The following is a 22,240-nucleotide window of genomic DNA, read 5'->3' as shown; positions in this document are numbered from 1 at the left end:
ATTAATAATATAGTTAATATACAATAAGACACAATAGCTGTAGTTTACCTTTAGCGTTTAAACCAACATGGGCATGATTTTTTTAAAATAAGTAGCTGTATGCAAATGCTAGGCACACTAAGCCCAACTGACTGCAAGACTGCGAGATAAAACGCTCTTTTAATTGCCATGACATCTCTTTAATGACTCGTTTTAACCCTGTGCTCACTTTTATTAAAGTCACTCCAAATAAAGAACCAGAACAATTCAGTTCCGCCAACAATTGGATTAAGGATTAACGTTACAGGAGGCCAATTACGGTGCTTTCAAGTACTGCGGGAGAAAGCGGTTTCACACCGTGTTGAAAAGAATTCATTAGGACAGCTCAGCATCCAAACAATTAAGATTCTCTGCTCCACACACACAACTAGTAGCATTAAAGGACTGTGATAGGAAGTGTATTACATATGCATGGTGAAGTCATTTATTGTCATCATTGGAGGTTAAGTGCATTGAAATGTCAACACAGGAAACGCAACATCTGAGGGGGGGCTTCCAGACTGGAATGTGCTCAATTTTCATCCCTCAGTATTCCCAACTTTGATGGCATTAAGGACATGTCCACCTTGCTGGCTTTGACAGAACTCAAAGTGAAGTTTCACAGCAGTTTTCGGTGCATCAGAGCGCATGATCAGTCAGAGGATCACCAGCCGACCATGAACCTTCACCTCTCAGGTCAACTGTGCACCCCAAAAGTCAAGAGAAAAGGAACACAACAGCTTTGAAAACTAAGAAAAAGTCAAAGTTGCTTTTTTTTTTTTAAGTATAATCATTTGCACAACACTGGCTGTGCTACGGTTTTAAAGGCACGATCAGGGATAAATGCCAAATGACCTGCATGAGAGTACGTCAACATCAGCCGCAAACTAACTGGCTTTGTCAAGAACACTTAATAAAACTTTTACAGCATTTGATGGGTCAGTTAGATTGAGTAAACACAGATAAATGATAGTGTAAAAGGACAAAACATTTTTATAAGGCAGCAATAATAATAATAATAATAATAATAAAAAAATCTAATCAGTCTTCCTGTTTGTGGCTACATAGCTGACAGCAGTGGCAGATACTGCCTATAAATGGGTACAAAAATACTTGATTGCAAGTGCATTTGTTTGACTTCATGTGTTGAGACAGTTAAAGCAAATCTTCAGTGCCGACAAGCATCACGTGATCACGCCTGTCACGTCACAGCGTCACCCCCTCGCCGTCCATACTGCAGCCGAGCGCTTCGATGTCGTTGCTGATGTCGCTGATCATTCGGTCCCACTCGTCGCCCTCTGAGTTCTCCTGGCCCTCGTCGGAGGCGGCGCTGTCTCCGCTGCCGCCCGCCGCCCCGTTGCCGTTGGTGGTCGAGTCGGAGGCCGAGCTCGCTGCCCGGCGGTATCGGCCGAAGCTGTCTGTGATGATGCCCCGACCGTCTTTGACCCCGATGGTCTCCAGGAAGTTCTCGAAGTGCTGACTGTCCTTCTCGGGTATGAAGGGACGCAGGCCTGCGGGATCAAGTACACGTGTTTTGGTTCAAAAGTGTTAACTTTATCTTGGTTAACTTCTTTTTACACATGGATGACAGTTACAAAAATATAAAACTACAGCTGCATGATGTCACACTGCATGAACACCTTGGTACTTAGGAGCTGCACTTTTTTTTTTTAAGGAATCTTCTTTTTTCAAAGAACCCTGTAAATAAACTAGCTTTCTGATTAGATGCTGTGTTGCTTTAATACCAATTTAGCTCAAATTGCCCAACTGCCTCATACAGCGATGGCACCTCCAGTCAAGAGCAGCCCTACCGAGCAGAAGGAACTTCCTGCTGTCCCCGTAGAGCTGTCTCAGGTTAATGCAGAACTCGTGTATGGAGGCCCCGTTGCGGTATTCGTGGAGCAGAGTGGCAAACTGCTGGATCTCCTGGGAGGACAGCTTTGTGCGCAGCTAGTCGGAGGAGACAATGACGCCACATTAGCGTATTTACACATGTTTGTTCCACCAAGAATGAAGGGTGTAGTGGGTCACGTACTGTGGTCATGTAGTCCTGAAGCAGTTCTGCTGCCGTGGTGCTGAGCTCCCCTTCGCTCGCTGTCTTCACCTGAGGGGAGGCTGGGCTGGAGGCGGATGGCGAGCTGCCATCTGCATCCACTGATGCTTGGAACGGACTGAAAGAGACAGAGAGAAAAATATTTCATCTACAACGCTAGGGGACTTATAAATCATGATGAAGGAAGTTCTTACAAAGGGCTGGTGTCGCCCTCAAACGCGTCCTTAACGTCCACCTTGCTTGACGAGTCATCTGAGGACGGCCGCACGTTAGAAGACAACTTCCATCTGCATGCTGGCGAGGATAAAAGCTGACTTATTGCTTACCGCTGTACAGGGAGAGATGTCTGGTGGGGGTGGTGGCTCCGTCAAAGATGGCTCTGTCCAAGAAGTCGATAGTGGACTCTGTGTAAACGATCTGAAAGACTTGACTGAGGAGGAGACAAAGCTCCTCTGCTGCGGCCTGACAGACAAGACACAAAACAATGGAAATTAATTTACTTTTCCATTACATTATTTTTAGTAAGAACACTCAAGGAGTAAACAAACCTTATTATCGACCGCGAGGACGAGCAGACAGCAGACCTCCACCAGCACGGCTCCGCTCTCCGACAAGGAGCTCAGCGTCTGGGATTTGTTGAGATCGGGACAGGAGCTGGGAAAAGGAGAGCCTCCAGATTCCTGGGCTGAGAAACAAAAGAAACATTCACTGCGCCAGGCCGACATTTGCACATGTATTGCTGGGTTTCAACCACAAGACCTCGCGTAACTTCCATTGCATTAGATACGGCTACATACACACTCATATGTTTGTGCAATATTTGGAGATTAAAGCAGTTTATCTCAACATCAGACAAAATGAAAATAATGTCAGTTTGCATTCTCACACCAAATCAGTGTGAATGAATACATTCTTGTATGTGTCCTTCATCGTTTGGTTGCACTGTTTGATCTATTTTAGTCAGATTGTATGCACTATATGGCAAGCCAAACCACAGGCCCTCCATGGAGCCACACTGGACATTCCGCCAGGTAGCTGCATTTCACATTTTCCAGTTCCAACAATGTTTTAACTTGCCTGGTATCTGCTTCTGATTCCAGTGGGGCTTATTAGTCACAAAAACTAAGGATTAAAAGAAGAAAGTGACTACAAAAAAAAAAAAAAACAGTGGCAAGTTGGAGCCCAGCCATTGTGGCAAGAGAACAAACGCTCAATTTAAAACCTTGATGTAAGCTGCCTGGTCTAATCCCCCACCCAGAACAATTGTGTATTTTCCAATTTTGTTCCACTTACCCGTCTTGATGACCACGAGGTGCAGCGAGTCGTCCCTGATGTAGGAGACGGCGGCGATGTCGTGGATGGGCACCCTCAAGATGATATCCTCGCCATCACGCCACACTAGCTTGATGTTGTACGCCGACAAGCTCACCACGGCGTCTTGCTCCGACGTCAGCTGGCCCGCCAACTGATGTGACTTCTGGACGACACGTTAGAAGGACTTTATTCTACTGCATTTGTGTTGCCAGCTATTTGGACAGTAATGGCTATGTGTTGATCGTGCAACTACACTGCGATACAAACTGTACGCTGACTGCTCAGACTCAGATGACGTACTCTTGCATTGTCAATAAGCTGGAGGACTTCTGTCCTGCTTGAAGGGTTCAAGTATCCTGGAACAGATGTCAGCTGGCCCAAATACTAGAAGGAACACAGAAGGATCAAGTTAAAGGTCTGTATTACAAACATTTCCTGATTGAGTCATACTTATTACATAGCACAACAATGCCCAGTCAAGCCAGTAAATACTTCCTTGTACTCACTTTGACTTCCTTTTCGATGTAGTCATTGAGGAGGATGTCAGGGTCAATGCGATGGTCGGGCTGCGAGAGCGAGAAGGTGTGCAGGGCCCGGCGCTCGGTGGACTTCTCCTGAGCCTTCTTGTCCCGCCCCTTTTCTCCCTTCAGGAAGACCCGCTTGAAAGGCGACACGATACCAGGCTAAGACAAACACAACATGCAAAAAAGGCTTACTGGAAAGAATTTGTAGGACAATTATGGATCAAGAAAATATGTTACTGTGACAAGCGTATGTATACAAAAGACAGTGATGCCAACTGGTAACCTGGCATAAATGTAGACCTTGCAGGTCTGTTTGAACAAGGATCAACCTTGTTGACGGTACATGAAAGGTTTCAATTCATACACCCCCTCCCCATTAGAACTTCAGTTTTCATTGTGTAAAAGTACCTGAAAAATGAAGAAGCTCAACCACTACTAGGCCCTGCAGAGGAAAGTGAATGCTGCTTTGTGTTACGCAATATGTGCAGCTCAACTGTCAGCAACAGCAACAAAAAAAATAAACTTTTTGCAATCCTTTGTTATCAACAGACAGCTTACATGCAATAATGATGAGCTTATTTTCTTCTGGCAGTACGTCAAAACAGAGTTAAAAACTTCACCACATGTGATTAACTGTGCAAAACCATGATATAATATTATTAAAGCCCCGTACCTCATTCTCCATGAACCCGTAGAGGAGATGACTTAAGTATCCCAATACGCACTCCCCCTCTGTTTACATTCGTCACCTGTTGCCCGGAGCAGCACAAAATGACAGCTGTCTAGCGCTGTGTGCGTGACCCAAAACAAATGAAAGGGAAGTGTGACGTGAGAACAGGAAACGGACTGCCGCAGCATCCTGTGATGACGCCGGCACTCGTGCTTTTAGATGCATGCGAGACGCTGCAGGTGATCGCAGACTTTATACACCATAAGGCTGCATTATTAAACAGGCGTGTGGCTCCAGGTGACGTGTGCATTAACATTGCATGGTGCGTGAGAAACGTGAGATACTGTTGGCCCAAAAGTGGCAGTTTTTCTTCTGATGGTGACTTATTTACAATGAAACATAAAATAGACATAATTGCTGATTTAAAAAACAAAAATAGGTTTGTTCTTGGAGTCAGTGTGTGGAACATTTTGGAAAAATAGGAAGCCTCTAAAGTTTTCTGGAGAGTTTTTTTAAACTTTAATCCAAAATGACAGGACAATAAACTTTTCCGCACACACAAGGGATTTGGTACATCAACATGCCTCGATATAACAAAACAAAATTGACACTTTGAATTTTGCATTGTCGTCTCCCCATTATCCTCAGTACCCTGGGAGGTTTTTCAGCGGCCTATAATGAGAAATTTTATTAGCTTGGTTTGCAGCTTCTGCACGAAATTCAACCCAGAGCTGATGTCAGTGTGAAATCTTTTTATTGTTTATTATTGGTAAAAAAAACCATACCACATCATTTCCAAAACTCATATGTAACCAGTGTTCGGGGACCTCTGACGTACAGTATTACCTCAGCGGACATTTTCAATGATAACAATTCACTGTCACCCTCTAGTGGCAGAAATAGGAAGTGCACGAAATGGTGACATCACTAAAATCTGACTACATACAAAAAGAAGACACAGCAAACATTAATTTGGACATTCAAAACGGAATTTAGACCACGTTATGGAAATAAACAGAACATACGACACACTCCTGTCACTTAGCTCGATAGCTCGGGACGACAATATTGGTAAACGCATCGGTGTGGATGCTATATTGTATTGTACAGCAACGTATGGCAATTACAGCCATGATAGTAGAAAAGTTTTTATACAGAAACCGATAACAAGTGTGATAGTTGCCATATAGGTCATACAGATAATAAAGTAAAGCTATATCAAAGGTCGGTAAAAGTAAGTTGTATAGGGGGCAATTTGTAGACTTCCTAGTCATTTAACGTTACATTTTGACGATGTATGTGTGGCTTTCGCTTCCGTTATGTTTAACTTGCCTAGGCTAGCCTGGTTTGATTGGCTAGGCGGGTTAGCATGCTAGCCGGCTGGGTAGGTGGGTAACTTGTGTGCTGTGGAAGTGTCAACGTACCTTTTTGACTTTTTTCACATCTTCCTCCATTGCTACGACAAGGTCCCCTTCTTCATGTTCAACCCACCACCTTAGTCCGAACGAGAGAAGACATAACCAACGAAGCTTTTCGACCGCAACTGTTTGTTAGCTTCACTTAGCTTAGCCTTAGCCTCGCTTGGGTAAAGTGAGCCCGAATTTGGGATGATAGCTAAGCGCTATTCTCATGTTGGACTTGTACTGAAATCATCGCGGAGAACACATCCATACGCGGAGTCCAACGTGATTTAGGTGGGACGAGAAGGGGCTACACACCCCGATAAATAGTATGAAAACAAACTCGAACAAAACAGTCAAAACTTTTCAATCGTGCCGCCATTTTGGGCGTCGAATGCTGCCCAGGACACTCAGCAGCGCCCCCTTTGACTAAATCTGCAGTATGCAGTTTGTATGCAATATTTTGTATTTACTTTTTAAAATAATTATAATAATAGACAGTCATATCTTTAAACATTGAAAACAAGCAACAAATACTACATATGAGAGACTTACGCTTACAATAGTTGGCAAACAAACGACTTCTACCCCAAGCAGTTCACCAGCGCCCCCTCTGGTGGAATCATTAACATGCCGCTAAATTCAATCTATTGTATTTTTTATATATTAACAATAATCATCAGAATTGTAATTGTAAAAACAAGCAACATAGTGCACATGTGAGATATAAGAGACTAATACATGCAACCCAACAAGTGGTGCCCAACAACCCCCCCCAAGCGATTCATCAGCGCCCCTGGTGGCTGAATCAGTAACTTCGATACAATGGAGTTTTTATTTTCATAATCATAATCATTTTTGATATGGTGTAAATAATTCCGGAACTGATGAAATCAGTTGAAAACATTTTTGCCGGGTCCATTAAATATGAAATAAATGCATTCCAGTCATATTGCACTTTCAAATACTATATTTATTTTTCTCTTCTGGGATGAACAGTCTCATATATGAATCTACAGTAAGGCTTAACATTATATTTTCAGCATAATAGTTCTCATTTCATCTAAAAACCAAAACATACAAAAAGAACTTTAGCACCATATGTTATTTATAATAATATTCATATTGTTCCCTAAAACAGGGCAAAGGTACAATACTGGACATCAGCTTGCTTGTTTTGTTTTTTTTTAAAGAAAGGGAATTCCATTCCATGAAAATTGTACTTACATTTTATATTTCACCATCACAATGATCCTCTGTAGTAGGAAATTCACACACTGCCAATTGTTGCAATACTCCATTGATAGAAATCATATATAGCCCAGGGAGGGATTATTTAAATATACACCCACAAGCTAACACAATCTAAAAATTGAGTGAATATCAACAAAGCAACACTTCTTTTAATCGTAATTTTGAAATTAGCAGCAATTCATGTGACACCCATAGTCACTGCAATATTAAATCCATGTTCCAATAAAATCTTACAGCCAATTGTACAATAATAAATAAAAAAAATAGATACACACAGGACATATAGATGACTTTACAACACAGCAATCACGTTCTAGATTATATATTGTTTTTTTGTTTGCTTTTTTTTGAAGTCAATTTCTTTCTGTAGTTTGTGCTTCCGGGCCAAAAATGATGTAGCGTTTCATTTCCCCCAGAATAAACACAACAAACGGATAAGAAATGAAAGAAGAAGCACCTGTATGATGAGAATAAATAAGAAGACAACGTGAAGACTATAGCTGTACTGTACTTGTTTGTGCATTGAGTGGTAAATGAAAATAAATGGCACCATTGGGAAGTTTTGCTGTAGATTTCTGTAGGTTTGAGGTGCTTGCTTTCGAGCATTGTGTTGACACTGGAGGTTTGTTTGTTTTTGTTTTTTTTAATGCTCTTTGGAAAGCCCGAAAAGTGGACTCCACAGTGTTAGCACCACTGAATGAGGTCGTTCAGCACCAGGTTATTAAGAAACAAAAGAGAATGTACTATTTCATCATATTCTGGAACAAAGAGTGGCGACATAGTGGAAATCTGGGATGCCCTGCTGCTTCACATCAGTGCAGAAATCAGAAGGGGTTGCCGTGCAGGAACCGTTCATCACCTCACAATGCTGGGAGGTGGGGGTCGGGAAACAGGAAATGAGGATGTTTGAAAGTGAAATCAAGGGTCAGATTGCTTGGGACTTCTGCACATTTTTTCAACATACCTTTTTTCCGCTTATTTCAAAAATCCAGACAAATATTACACGACACACACACACAAAAACAAATCTTGGCACTACAAATCATTCGTGTCAAGGCATAGATAGACACAAAAAAATACAAAACAATCATCGAGCGGCGAATTCGTGGCTGGCTGGTGTCTTGTTTTTTGTCTTTTCTAGAAAGCAAACGGGGAGGATTTAAATACACAGTGGAACCCCAAAAGTCCAACACGGCGTTTGGAATGATGGAGCGATAGTCACACAAAAATACCAGCATCCGCCACTACAGACGAAGCCATACCTGGCTGCTCAGTACAATATGGCTACATAGATAACATCCCTGGTGGGTTCAATGCCTGTCCGGGGTTTTGTCAGGAAGCAGAAACTAAGAACAATAAAAACAAACACTAAAGCTACAAGAAGTGGGAGGGCATGCGGATTACATTTCCTGTTACCAATGGGTGGCGCCCAGACTAATTCAGGAAGTGACCTTCTGTACGTATAGCTTCAAGGCATCGTCTTCGATATATGTATCAATTATGATGAGGTTCAGACTGCTCCGGTGCTGGAGCCTATCCCAGCTGTCTTCGGACAAGAGGCGGGGCACACTGGTGGCCAGCCAATCACAGGGCACATATAGACAAACAACCATTCACACTCACATTCATACCTATGGACAATTTGGAGTCGCTAATTAACCTAGCATGTTTTTGGAATGTGGGAGGAAACCGGAGTACCCGGAGAAAACCCACGCATGCACGGGGAGAACATGCAAACTCCACACAGAGATGGCCGAGGGTGGAATTGAACTCAGGTCTCCTAACTGTGATGTCTGCGTGCTAACCATTCGTACACTGTGCAGCCTCCCATTAATATTATTAATTCATTCATTCATTTTCTACCACTTATCCTCACAAGGGTTGCAGGGGTGCTGGAGCCTATCCCAGCTGTCTTCGGCCGAGAGGCGGGGTACACCCTGGACTGGTGGCCAGCCAATCACAGGGCACATATAGACAAACAACCATTCACACTCACATTCATACCTATGGACAATTTGGAGTCGCCAATTAACCTAGCATGTTTTTGGAATGTGCGAGGAAACCGGAGTACCGGGAGAAAACTTAGGGATTCCACTGTATATACGTAAAATAACGAGCCTTAATTTAAGCAGAGAACATGTTAAGCTGTTGCTCGAAACCGAATAAGCTAATTTTGAGTGTGGCGTCATCCGGTTTTGGAACAATATCGACACCTAGGTTTAGTGGTCTGGCAAAAACAGTACAACACACGTAAAGTAAAGATGTTGGCCTCAAGGTTCGGCTGCCAAGCCTGCCTGGACTGAAGCACCCCTAAAAGTTAGAAGGCACAACAAGTACTGAGAAGAACACACGCTTCATGTTCACACGGTCTTGCTGTGACGTACGGACATGTTGTTATTGGTCTGAAAACGACTCTGTATGCATTAGAAAAGGCTTCCATTTGCAGTCTTAGCTCTTGAAATCAATTTGTTCTTTAAAGAAAACAACAAAAAAACAAAAAGTCATTGGTTTCTGACTGCTAGAACCCTTGTTACCAGGCTGTACTGTAAAAATATGTAAAATATATTTGTTTTTGAGATCATAACCGCTTACTAATCTCCAATACTGACAACATTAAGCACCGCAAGATTCAATATTGACAAGATAATCTTGGTTCTGATGCCCCACTGGGAAAAACAAGAAATGAATCACAGTGTAAATTGCACCTGATTTGTACATGTGTCCATGTCTGGAGAGTCGTAGGCCAGGCAGCCACCAATTAATAAGAAATAATAAAAATAATTTCTCAAAACAAAGCCAATAACCGAGGGGTCCCAGCAGATGAGGTGTTGTCCAGGATGTGGTTTTGTTGAGGAGTGACATTCCTGGGGATGAGAACTGCATTGAGACGCCCCTGAGTCAGCTGATTTAGTGGTCTTGGTGTGTTGCTCCTGAGGAACCCTTTTGTATTGTTTTCTACTTGAATGCTCTGTATTCGCTACGAAAGCCGTCACCGACTAACAACTAACTACCTAACATGGCTGTTCATTCGTCGACTACACCTGAAGGGTGCTAGATGCTACCTCACTGACAAGCCAAATGTGTGATCCACCCATCGCTGACTCATCAATTGTCATTCATCAGCGGACCTCATTGCATGTTCTCATGTCAGGATCTCCGCCCGGCTCAGCCCTCAACCAACCAGAGAATGTGGAAGTGTTTCAGGGGGGAGTAATTGGAGATCGGCGAGAGGGTGGAGCAGCAACCAGGGATGGAGTGGAACGAGCCACAAGAACGGCGAGGAAAGACAAAGATTCCTCCAGGTAATGAATGAAACCATTTCCGAAAAAAGGTATGGGCTCTATTTGGGTGAGATAATTTGTGCTTGTGCTTAGAAAACACTCTAAAACCAATCTGCGCTATGTAAAAATTTGCTCGGTTTGGATTTTTGTGTGAGAGGAGACGCAACAGCTTGAGATAAACAAAGAAAAGCACATTTTCCACACCTGCTAAGCTGACCTGGGTAATGTTTAAAGGCGGATTCTATAGAGTTTTAGCTCCTATGGTGAGAGAGTAAAAGTGAGAGTAGAAAACATAACACCCTTGTCCTACATCTCATCTTTATTTTTTTTTGTTTTATCTGTGGCGGGCCCACAATAACAAGTCAGGGGTTACCAATGAGGCTGGACTGTAGTAGTGGGCAAAACCGTTCATCATTCCGGTTCATTCAGTAAAATGATCCGTTCATTTTGGTCAATCTCCCCTAGTGGTGTGTCGGTCATGAACGAACGGGTCAAAAGAACTAGTCGGTCATGAATTGAAGCACGCAGTTAGTCCCGCCCTGCAAAAAGGAACAGTGAACTGACTCTCCAACCAAAAAAAGCATTTCCAACTCAACAGACTGGATGGGTATTTTAGGGTTCTTTTAGCCCATTCGTTCATGAACGACACACCACTATTGAACTGTTAGCTTTGGCTGCAAGAATCTTGCCGTCCATCGGTGTCTTAATGTACCATCCACAGCAATTAGCACCAACTCGGCAAGCTAACCCTTTAACGCCGTCTCGCCCTTGTGTTCTTTTCCATCCCTGGCAAAAAAAAAAGCCCTCTCGCCTTTAGCCCAAACTTTTCGATGGCATCTGCCTTTTTACAGTACGATGTTATCAGGCACGTGCGGCCACTGCCTCAGTACATTTCTGCTCGTATATTACTTGACGGGAGTGGATTTCAATGACGAGTTGCACCCTAATGACACCCTTACCTTTTGGAGATTGCTATGTAACTAATAGAATCATTGTGTTGTATTCTTTTTTTACACCCTAATAATAGCAATATAATAATAACAATAAATACTGAAAGCAATTCATTGTTCTTATCAAAACACAAGTACTCTTTAGGGCTGAGAAGGGAATGGTGGAGGAATTGTTTGGTGTTTGGAAAAAATGGCTTTGGAATGTTTTTACTATGATGGCCGACGGCCCTCAATTTAAATTAGGGACGTCAAATTAGCTAATGTTAGCATCGTGTGTGTCTGGCGCCACCAGTGGCCGTTTTGTTCCCTAAAGCTTTCTGCCCAGGGTCTCCAGAAGAGCGCTAGCCATCGAGCCAAAAGCCTCTTAAAGGAAAACTGCACTTTTGGGGATTTTTTCCCCATCATCCACAATCCTTATGTGAGACAATGAACACATGTCTATTTGTTTTCCGTGTGTTCTACAGATATACAAACAGCTAAAAAGAGTCAGCGAAAAATGCATGTGATGGGACGCACTGGCCTATCAAGACTTCTGAAAAAACATGGTTCCATTTTCATAATGTGAGCTGTATATTAACCACACTACAGCAACATTGTTATTATTATTGTTGGTATTAGCATTATTATGCCCAAGAATTACATTACTAGCATAGTGACACCTCGCCACACCACACTTAGTAGAGACTAGCCGGCAAGCAAATATCTTGTTTTTCAGTTTGGAAAAGTTAATGCTAGGTGTTGCTATGTGAAATCAATGTTCCGCTAATGCTCAAAATGACCAATTAGCTGCCTTTTTTTATCTTTAGAATGCACAAAAAAGAGAAGAGTGTCCATGTCTCACGTAAGGATTGTGGATGATGGGAAAATTCAACCCAAAAGTGCAAAGTTTTCTTTGAAGGTGTCATGGAGTGTGACCCACCAAGGTACTCACATAGCTACACAAGCCGGCATCCGGTTTTGGTATTTGTGCATTTTTAATTTAATATTTGTGTCTTTTTGGATCATTTCCATGTTTGGCGTTTTCCCCCCTGTCGGCCACCGTACCCTACCCTCCAATTGAAAGGATTTTGTGCTCTTTCTATTACATTCCACCCTCCTTTCATTGTGTTATTAGGGTCATTTTCAGGTAAAGGATGCCGTAACCCCATGCCTCCACTAGAGGGCAGTGTGCACTAAAATCCTGTTTAAACGATTGGGCGGAACTGATTGAAGGTCAGTGTGCTTCTTTTCTCGCTCTCTCACCATACATGATGTGATTACGATTTAGGATTTTGCAACCAAAATAGAACAGCCAGGAGAGCTCACAGGAGGGAAATCTCCCTCTCCATTTGCAATATCCTGGTAGAAATTGTGGCCTTAAGGGGCTCGGTAAATCATACATTATTTACATTAAAAATGGCAGTAAAAGTTTAGGGTGTGTGGGTGGGGGGGGGGGGGGGCTGCATCCTTCTGAGACTCTCCTCCAACATTCCCTTTAGGTGCCATTGGGACATATAGTATGCCCTTCACAGGTATTCACAATACAGAATAATGCATTTCATAATGAAACATTCATGTTATCTACACACGCAGCCCTCCTCCAATGCTTTATATATGGGTTCATCATATTTTCCTCTTTGCGTGTTTTTTTTTTCTCCAAAAATAAATGATGAATGTGTGTTTGGACCGTAAGAGAGCCGAGGAAGCCTTCAGAACGACGATTCGTACTGCAGGAGTTCATAGAGAAGCGGGCCGTCCCTGTACCTGATGCCCACGGCGTTGGGGCTGACGTACTGCAGCACGTTGATGGTCCTGCGCAGGCGTCGATCCACAAAGTGCGCGTCCCAGGCCGGGTAGCGCTTTCTGGGCATGTCTATCTTAATGAGGGGGCCTTCAGGTTGGATGGGCCTGCCGGATGCATCCATGGGCTCTGTGGACCTCACCTGAAAAACAGGAAGGCAGGTGTCTGTGGCGGTTTCGTCGGGCTCCGCGTGCTCCCCCGCCAGACCCCGCGTCGGGGTGGCCTGGGAGCCCCGCGGGCCGGGCGTGGGGGCCATGGGCTCGGCCTCGGGGGGTAACGGGAGACCCCAAAGCAGTTCTGCGCAACAGGAGCTGGCCAAGACCCTCAGGCGGGGGCCCATAGGGTGTAAGACCCCGTAGTAGAGGACCATGCAGGCCACACCTGAGGCAAAGCACAGGAAGACGCCACAGAGGGCATAAGAGGCATAGGCGTCAGTGGTGGCCGGGTCGCGGTACGCATACCACAGCGAGCTGAGGAGGGCGTTCTCTAACAGCACCACGGTGTAGTAGGTCACCATGCGGTAGCGCGTCCGCCCCTCGCGCACGTTGAACCAGCAGAAGACGTACACCACGCCCACCACCATGTTGAAAAGCACCTCCTCCCACTTGGACATGCAGAAGTCGGTGCCGCCATGGATGACCCAGAAAGCCATGGCGCACCAGTGGAGCACCACGAAAATGCCAAAGTAGATGTGGAAAACGGAGGCAAACAGGGCGAAGGAGAGCACCCGGGAGGAGATGGTGAAGAGACGCCAGAAGAGATGCACCAGAGCGCCTCGGTAGCTCATGCTCTTCTTGTCGTCGCGGGAGTCGCGCAGGAGCTTGTGGTAGGACGCTAGCACCCAGGACAGGGACAGGAGGGAGGACATGGCAGAAGAACCTGACAGACGTAGAAAAGATGGATGAAATAGAAAATAGATGCTATCCAGTCTACATGCAGTCTACTTTAGAGTAGTCCATGTACAGCTTGTATATAACACGAGTGCTACCAACAGTGGAGAAATGCGGTTCATTGAGGAGAAACACATTTTTTTACACATACTGTGACATTTTGAAGCAGAAACTGGGCCAAATGGTAGTTTTCCGTCAAATATAAGATGACAAGATGACAAGTGAGGCAGCTGAAGGCGAAGGTGATGGAGTACCTGTGCTGCATCCTCCAGTAGAAGGAAGAATATGATGTGATGTACAGTAATGACATCACGGAGGAGTGGAAGCAGATTTCAGTAACAACCTGTGCAGCTCTGGTCTTCAATTCCAGGCCCAAGAGGATTAAGGCAGCGCTATATAACAATGGCGCTCACACTAAACAGTCCCACCAAGAACACAATTCGGACGTTTAGATGTTTACTGTGAGGTACTGATGCGCGATAACACTGATTTCAAGCAAATAATGTCAGCAAATGAAATTGTTTGCAAAAACTATGTGGGGGCTGCAAGGTGGTCGAGTGGTTAGCGCGCAGAACTCACAGCTGGGAGACCTGAGTTCAATCCCACCCTCAGCCATCTCTGTGTGGAGTTTGCATGTTCTCCCCGTGCATGTTTCCTCCCACATTCCAAAAACATGCTAGGTTAATTGGCGACTCCAAATTGTCCATAGGTATGAATGTGAGTGTGAATGGTTGTTTGACTATATGTGCCCTGTGATTGGCTGGCCACCAGTCCAGGGTGTACCACGCCTCTATAGGCTCCAGCACCCCCGCGACCCCCGCAGAGAAAGAGCTGCTCTCCAAAGCATCGATATTTCAGTCCGCCCATCACTACTATAAGGGGTTGTCAGCTAGTAAACATATAGCGCTATACAAGCCGTACACTGACTCCTCTAAATGACAGCAAACAGACCATTACATCCAGCTTGCACATGCAAAGCAGAAGACAACATATTAATAGCAAAGCAGAAAGGAGATATGGCTTGTTATGATTGGATTGCCTTCCTGGGAGGGGGGGGCTCTCTAAGTAAGAGGGATGATGGTTTGAAATTGGAGCTTACAGCGTCCGTCGTGACAACAGTCGATCAAGTGGCGTGTGATACCAGACGGCAATAAAGGACACTATCGCTCTCAGACTTTAGAGCAGGGGTGTCCAAACTTTTTCTACCACATCAGAAAAACTGAAAAGGATGCGTTGATAGATTTTGTACAATAAAGATGCTAAACACAAACCAGTGTAGGTTGATATGGGCGAGTATATTCATATTCAAAATTATATGAGTAAATAATGCTGTTCCATAGTTGAACAAGGCCTATTATTAGTAAAAAAAAATGCATATTTCATGTATTTTTTGTCAAAATTATATTAAAATTATTAAAATCATATTATTATATTATTATAATTATATTAAAAGTATATACATATGTAGTATTCCGGTCAGTAATGGTAAACTGTGAACACATGACTTTACATTACATTACCTTAACACTGCATGAGTCAGTGAAAACATATTCTCCTCTCATTCCGTGTGGAAGTGGTTAGGTTTTTGGCTTCTTACTTTGTCCTTTGTCCAATCTTTTTGAAATCCTTTCTTAAGTTTAGAATAAATGCTATGCTTAAAGCGGCGGCCATGTCTTGTGTCCCTGCGGTGATCCCGTTGCCTGCGTGTAAAACATGCATGATGTGATGTAAACAGAGAACAATAAATGTGTGAAGGTGACTATAGGGATGTTATTTCATGTCTGCAGGGCTCTAAAAAACATTAATACTGGATGTTGTTTGTTTGTTTCTTTTTTTACATTTATTAATATTGAAGCGTATTTAAATGATTACAGTAGGGCTTGGAACCAATTAACCACAATAAACGAGGGAACAATAATAAACAGGCACAATAATCCCTAACATGGGCTACAGTTGTAGCCACACTAAAATTCAACTCTGAAACCCTGATGTCACTTCCTGTCACATGAGCACCGGAACATATTTACAGCAAGAAATCAGTACAGTCCTTATTTATGACTTAAATGGCTTATTTTCTCTTATTATGTCCACTATATTGGGTAATACGGGTGTATTGTTTCTTGTCTAGAGGGCTATAATAATGTTTAAAAAAACATATACGTATACTCAATCAATAAATAAGCAATCCTACTTAACGGAAATGTACTTATCACGGTCATCTCTGGAACGTATTAACTGTGATAAACAAGATTTATTTTTAGTATAAGTCAAAGGTCCATAAAAAACAAGCTGGCCCCGGTTTAGTGAGACTGACACCCGCCCCCCCGCCCACTTACACTGCAGCCACTCGACCTGGTTGCTCTGGATCATGATGCAGAGCTGCAGCACCAGCTGAGGAGCGCTCTCCAGGAAGGTCTCCAGCAGCCGCAGCATGTTGACGTCGGCGTACTCGTACATCATGGCCCAGTAAAAGCGCCGCTGGTTCTCCTTCTGCCGGTGGCTTTGGATGCCCAGGTACATGGTGCGGATGTACCTGTCGACAACGAAGAGTACAACGAAGCATAAGGAGACATATTTTATCTGAGAGGAGACTGAGGGCAGCAAGGAACTGGGGCGCTGCAGCCAATCGGAGACTGTGAAGCACAAACGTAGACCTGGGGGTGGACAAGAAGCAAAAAGGGGTTGGTGTATGTACGCAAAGTTGGAGCTCCAGGCTGTGAGGGCCACTGTACGCGGAGGTAAAGGCTGGTATTTTGTGACATTTTCACTCAGACTGGTAAATGTCACATGGAACACGTCCACACCCCCACCTCCTGCTACTCCTGTCCCTAACGACATGCCACTGAGCGCTCACATTAGTCTCCGCCCACTGAGCTCCATTAGCCCGTGTGTGTGTTCCGCCGTACGTACGTACTTTGGAAAATGAATGAATTCAGCATTAGCATGGATGGTAGAACCTCAAATGGCCAATCACTGTGACCTGTGCGGAAGGAATGGTGCATTACTGCATTTTACAACAGCATGTTTATGTATTTTCTTAAAGTGTTTTTATGCAAATTCCAATGAAAGCATCAAAATTTGCCAACAACATTTTCAATAAAAATGATCCAATTTTTAATTGTTATTGTTTGTGGTTTTAACTGCAAATGATCATTGGTATTCCGCTTTATATCACAAAGTCCGACTGTAATCTGTTACTTACAAAAGAGATCATTAACAGAAATGGCGTGAGTTCTGTTACAAATACACACCTTTGCTTTTTTTTTTTCTACCGCATCAGCCAAAAAAATAGTACAGTTGGTTTTCAAAGCCGTCAGAAAAAATCCCAACCTACTCCATCACATAACGAAGCATCATGCACTCCCGCTGTGTCTTCTGAAAACTAATGGCTCCTGAGAAACAATCAGACACAAGCAGACTTGTCAGCTTCGGAAAGAATGTGGGAATATCCTTGGCTGTGGTCAACCTCCTCCTCTTCCCACCCACTGGTCTCTGTCTAGCGAACGTCTCATGAATTATTTGTGGCCAAGTTGTAGGCGTTCGCTCACGACGCGTTAAAGGAAAACTGGACTTTGGTTTGGAATTTTGCCCATCGTCCACAATGTGAGACATAAACACACATCTTTGTCTTTTCTGTGGGTTCTGAAGATATAAAAACGCATTCAAAAAATTAGGTTTGATGGTTTTATATCCATGCTGTGACCAAGCAGTGATAGACACATACATGATAATGTAATACATGTAATACATACAGTATTTCGTCCCTTTTGAGCATTATCGGAACTATGCAAGTGGAATTGTTCTGATTTTAAAGTACAAAATGAGTGAATAATGGCTACAGTGCAAGCATATGCATATGTTATTATTAGTGGTAGTGATGGTAATGGTAACATTTATAGGTGCATGTATGGTAATACTACTGATAAAGATTGTTGTAATTTGTTTTTATGTAGTTTTTGTTTGTTTGGAAGGGGTCATTTTTATTATTATTATGGTTGTTTGTTATTTTCCTTGTTATTGTTATTCATTCATTTTCTACCGCTTTTTCCTCACAAGGGGGGTGCTGGAGCCTATCCTAGCTGTCTTTGGGCGAGAGGCGGGGTACACCTTGGACTGGTCGCCAGCCAATCACAGGGCACATATAGACAAACAACCATTCACACTCACATTCATACCTATGGACAATTTGGAGTCGCCAATTAACCTAGCATGTTTTTGGAATGTGGGAGGAAACCGGAGTACCCGGAGAAAACCCACGCATGCACGGGGAGAACATGCAAACTCCACACAGAGATGGCTGAGGGTGGAATTGAACCCTGGTCTCCTAGCTGTGAGCTGTAACCACTCGACCACCGTGTTATTGTTATTGTCATCAATATCGTTATCATTGCTATTATGGGCTTTTTTTTTTGCCAAAAAACAATATACCGACATTATCAACTCTCAATTTCCGATACCGATAACAACCAATACCAATACCGTTATGTGTAACATGATATACCTCCTGTGGTGGAAAGAACATATATGTTTTGTATGCAGCATTTTTCATGATCGGGAAAAAAAAATCTGATACCAATATCAATCAATATTGCGTTTTTATGCTGATATCGGACCTCCCTAATTATTATTATTGGAAAGACGGCCCGGGGTGAGTTGGTGATGGGCCAAATTCCCCCCCAATAGTTTTTCGGTGTAGCTCCAGACTCAAGACGTCTGTTTCGGAAACCGTCGTCATCTTCGACAACTGACATCTGCGTGCACTGATCGCCAGTCAATCACAGGGCACATGTAGACAAACAACCATTCACACTCACATTCATACCTATGGACAATTTGGAGTCGCCAATTAACCTAGCATGTTTTTGGAATGTGGGAGGAAACCGGAGTACCCGGAGAAAACCCACGCATGCACAGGGAGAACATGCAAACTCCACACAGAGATGGCCGAGGGTGGAATTGAACCCTGGTCTCCTAGCTGTGAGGTCTGCGCGCTAACCACTCGACCACCGTGTTATTGTTATTGTCATCAATATCGTTATGATTGCTATTATGGGCTTTTTTTTTTTGCCAAAAAACGATATACCGACATTATCAACTCTCAATTTCCGATACCAACCAATACCAATACCGTTATGTGTAACATGACATACCTCCTGTGGTGGAAAGAACATATATGTTTTGTATGCAGCATTTTTCATGATCGGGAAAAAAAAATCTGATACCAATATCAATCAATATTGCGTTTTTATGCTGATATCGGACCTCCCTAATTATTATTATTGGGGAAGGCGGACCGGGGTGGGTTGGTAATGGGCCAAATTCCCCCCCAATAGTACAGTTTTCCGGTGTAGCTCCAGGCTCAAGACGTCTGTTTCGGAAACCGTCGTCATGTTCGACAACTGACATCTGCGTGCGTGCAAAGCAAGCAGGACCCCTTCTCACATCATTAACAGATTCACACGCCTAGAAGTGCAGAGCTATCATGATGCATCATGTAGAACAGCTGGGCCAAAAAAGGTATGTTGAACGTACCGGCAGCGCTCATTTACATCTAGAGTCGCTGCAGGGCTTTTAAGCGCCTTCCGTGCCAAGCTCAAACACAAGTCTGATTCTATCATAATTTGCGGTACCCGCTATGGGATGCTGTCACAATGCTGTGGAGGACATGCTAGCATACGTGTGACACAGATTCTATCATAATGACATAAATGGTTAATGATTTATTGATAGTTATTTGCTAAGTCCCGCCCTTTTGCTGAATGGCGGCCATGTTTTTCCAACCAATCTTCTCAAATTGTACACACACATGTACCAAATTTTGCTGTAAAGTTAAAGTGAGTGTTTTGCAGAGTGACTTATAAGGGTTATAACAGCAACACAGTCAGGGTGCATGTTTTGCTAGGCTGTAAATCGACATGTCGAAGTGTGTGACCCCTTTAAAAGGTACCGCTGTTCCTAGATCAGATATCTTTATCCTCCCCTATGGCAGTGATTACGCCACAGATGATACCCTGGCCGAGTACAGATCCCACAGTTAAGTCAGATACACACAAAGTAATCTGTGACCAGCACCTTGGGGCCATTCCTGGGACTTTAGGGATGGCAAGATGGAGGGATGGAATAGAATGATGGGAGCTGAAAGGGATTGGGCAGTGGCAGGATTCGGAACTGTGCTTTGTGCGTGATATCACTGCACTTCGTATCGTCTTCTCTACTTTAAAGTGACACCAGCGCATATTATACAAATAATAATGATCACGATGTAGTAGTTGTAGATTATGCAGGCGTGAAATGCTCTTTGCGACAAGTGAGTGATCCTTTTCTATGTTTCATGTAGCTCTGCTTACAGTACCAGTGTCTCAGTCACCAGTAACAACATTAAACCCCAGCAGTGCACACGGCGGTACTCAATCTGTTTTTTCCTCTCCGCCAAAGCCACTCATTTGTTACCATTAGCAACGGCGCTCAGGTAGCGCTACTCGGGGGAGACGCCGTCACGTGATGCTAAATTGAGAAAAATGGAAATAAGGCGAAAGGGCTGCAAGCATTTATTTACCTGGAGAACGACTTTCCCTTACAGTCTGGCAGGCTTTATTTAATCACAATTTAATCACAATTACATGAAAAATCTATCATTCTAAATGGACCACAAAAATAAGTCAATATATATGAAATATATACCTTAGAAAGGGAAGTATACATTTTAGGAATGCTTATATTGGAGGTTTATGTTGTTCAGCAGTGTTCACAGGGCTCATGTAACATAACTGCCCCGGGGCCAATGAAAAAACGAGTTGCCACGAGACACGCCCACTGGGCTGTCAGAATGTCACATGACTAACAATTACCGGTTTTTACAAATATTATTTTGATCAAAATCTGCAATAATGTGAAATAAATAAATATTATATCAATTTTAATATTATACATATTAGGGGGATGCTGTGATCAGGATTTTATGCTGCTGATTCCGATACCAATCATCCATGAGTGAGATCAATCGATCACATGGATCAACTGTACATTTAATTTATTTATGATGAGTATATTCACCTTTGCACTCTTATTATTCTTTGTTTACAACACATTGCTCAACTTTTATGCTGCAGGGACTTGAGATGGCTGCTATCTAGCATGTTAGAGAGCTAGCAAGCTAACCAATTTGCCTTGAATGTGTTTCTCGTAAATTAAAAGGGGCTCTACAAAGCATTCATTCATGTATTATAAACCCCTATACTGACAAAATTAGAAAGTGGGGTTCGGCGGTAGTCCTCAGGAGCACTTGTGAGTGTGACCAATCATAGGGGAGTGGGCATGCATGGGGGCGGGCCTTGGGCGGAATCAATTAAAACTGACAGTTTTGGAAGTTTGGAAGCAATTTTTGGAAGAAAATTAGCATAATAGGTCCCCTTTAAGAAGCAAAAAAAACAACCACTTCCACATGGAATATGAGGAGAACATTTTTCACTCTATTATGTTGGAATGCCATGGCTGCCTTCATGCAGTGTTAAGGTAATGTCTCAATGTTTTGTGTTGCTACTGCCACCTAGTAGCCAGAATAGCACTTGTATTTCAATATGTGTACCACGAAACAGCCATCAAAATGTAATGTAGTCAAAACCACAGTATTGCGAGGGATGACTATTATGTAGTGTATTCTGTTACAGTGTTAGAGTCACACCAACTATTGGCATCAAATTCCTCGTGTGGCTTCTGGTGTTAATTCCACTGCTTTGTATCGACTGTGAACCATTCCATGTGTTTCAGGTCGATCGGGAAGTCGCCAAGACAAGCGGACAAGGTCTTAAATGGACGTCGTCCAGAGATTGAGGGCCATCTTGGAACATTTCCAGATTGTTGTCCTGTAATTGATGAACGCACGGCTCAGACAAGCAGACTCTCAGTATTGTTCCTATCAACACTATTGATCAATTCAACCAGACATTAAAGGCTATCAGAGGCACCGGGTCAGCACCGTCCAATATCCAGATGAGTAATCAAATAAAGGACAGGCTTAATTAAATGACTTGATGATTTCATTCATTCAACAGATGACATAGCCCACTGCGGCTGTGATCAGTATTATCAGGAGATTACGGCCAAAGT

At 43.3% G+C, this 22,240-nt stretch overlaps 2 protein-coding genes across 2 annotated transcripts in view; both read right to left on the bottom strand.

Moving 5' to 3' along the window:
• Positions 1 to 449: 449 nt before the first annotated feature.
• On the bottom strand, positions 450 to 6,398 carry ccm2 (CCM2 scaffold protein). Its single transcript, XM_058056736.2, has 10 exons — positions 6,004 to 6,398; positions 3,892 to 4,068; positions 3,686 to 3,769; positions 3,365 to 3,548; positions 2,620 to 2,756; positions 2,398 to 2,533; positions 2,266 to 2,323; positions 2,054 to 2,189; positions 1,830 to 1,968; positions 450 to 1,529 (listed from the first exon to the last, which is right to left on the bottom strand). The coding sequence occupies exons 1-10, from the start codon at positions 6,031 to 6,033 to the stop codon at positions 1,225 to 1,227; spliced, it is 1,386 nt and encodes a 461-aa protein (XP_057912719.2). The 5' UTR covers positions 6,034 to 6,398; the 3' UTR covers positions 450 to 1,224.
• Positions 6,399 to 11,893: 5,495 nt separating this feature from the next.
• Positions 11,894 to 22,240, bottom strand: part of xkr6b (XK, Kell blood group complex subunit-related family, member 6b) — a 40,536-nt gene continuing 30,189 nt past the window's right edge. Inside the window, exons 3-4 of the mRNA XM_058056726.2 lie at positions 16,471 to 16,667; positions 11,894 to 14,123 (exon numbers count right to left, since the gene is read on the bottom strand). Of these exons, the coding sequence (XP_057912709.1) occupies positions 13,153 to 14,123; positions 16,471 to 16,667 (1,168 nt within the window). The 3' untranslated portion in view covers positions 11,894 to 13,152. The remainder of the gene's footprint in view (positions 14,124 to 16,470; positions 16,668 to 22,240) is intronic.

This window comes from Doryrhamphus excisus, linkage group LG19, assembly GCF_037039965.1.
Source record: "Doryrhamphus excisus strain RoL-2023G ecotype Guam linkage group LG19, RoL_Dexc_Guam_v1.1, whole genome shotgun sequence".
In the NCBI taxonomy this organism is placed as follows: Eukaryota; Metazoa; Chordata; class Actinopteri; order Syngnathiformes; family Syngnathidae; genus Doryrhamphus; species Doryrhamphus excisus.
Note: the sequence above shows the minus strand (reverse complement) of the source record. Positions and strands in the feature narration are given on the sequence as shown.

Coding starts and splice junctions, on each gene's coding strand:
- ccm2 (XM_058056736.2), bottom strand. CDS start 6,033: ATGGAGGAAGATGTGAAAAAAGTCAAAAAG. Junction 4,069..6,003: donor ATGTGAAAAAAGTCAAAAAG/GTACGTTGACAC, acceptor TGTTTGTCTTAG/CCTGGTATCGTGTCGCCTTT. Junction 2,190..2,265: donor GAGGGCGACACCAGCCCTTT/GTAAGAACTTCC, acceptor TGTCTCTTTCAG/TCCGTTCCAAGCATCAGTGG.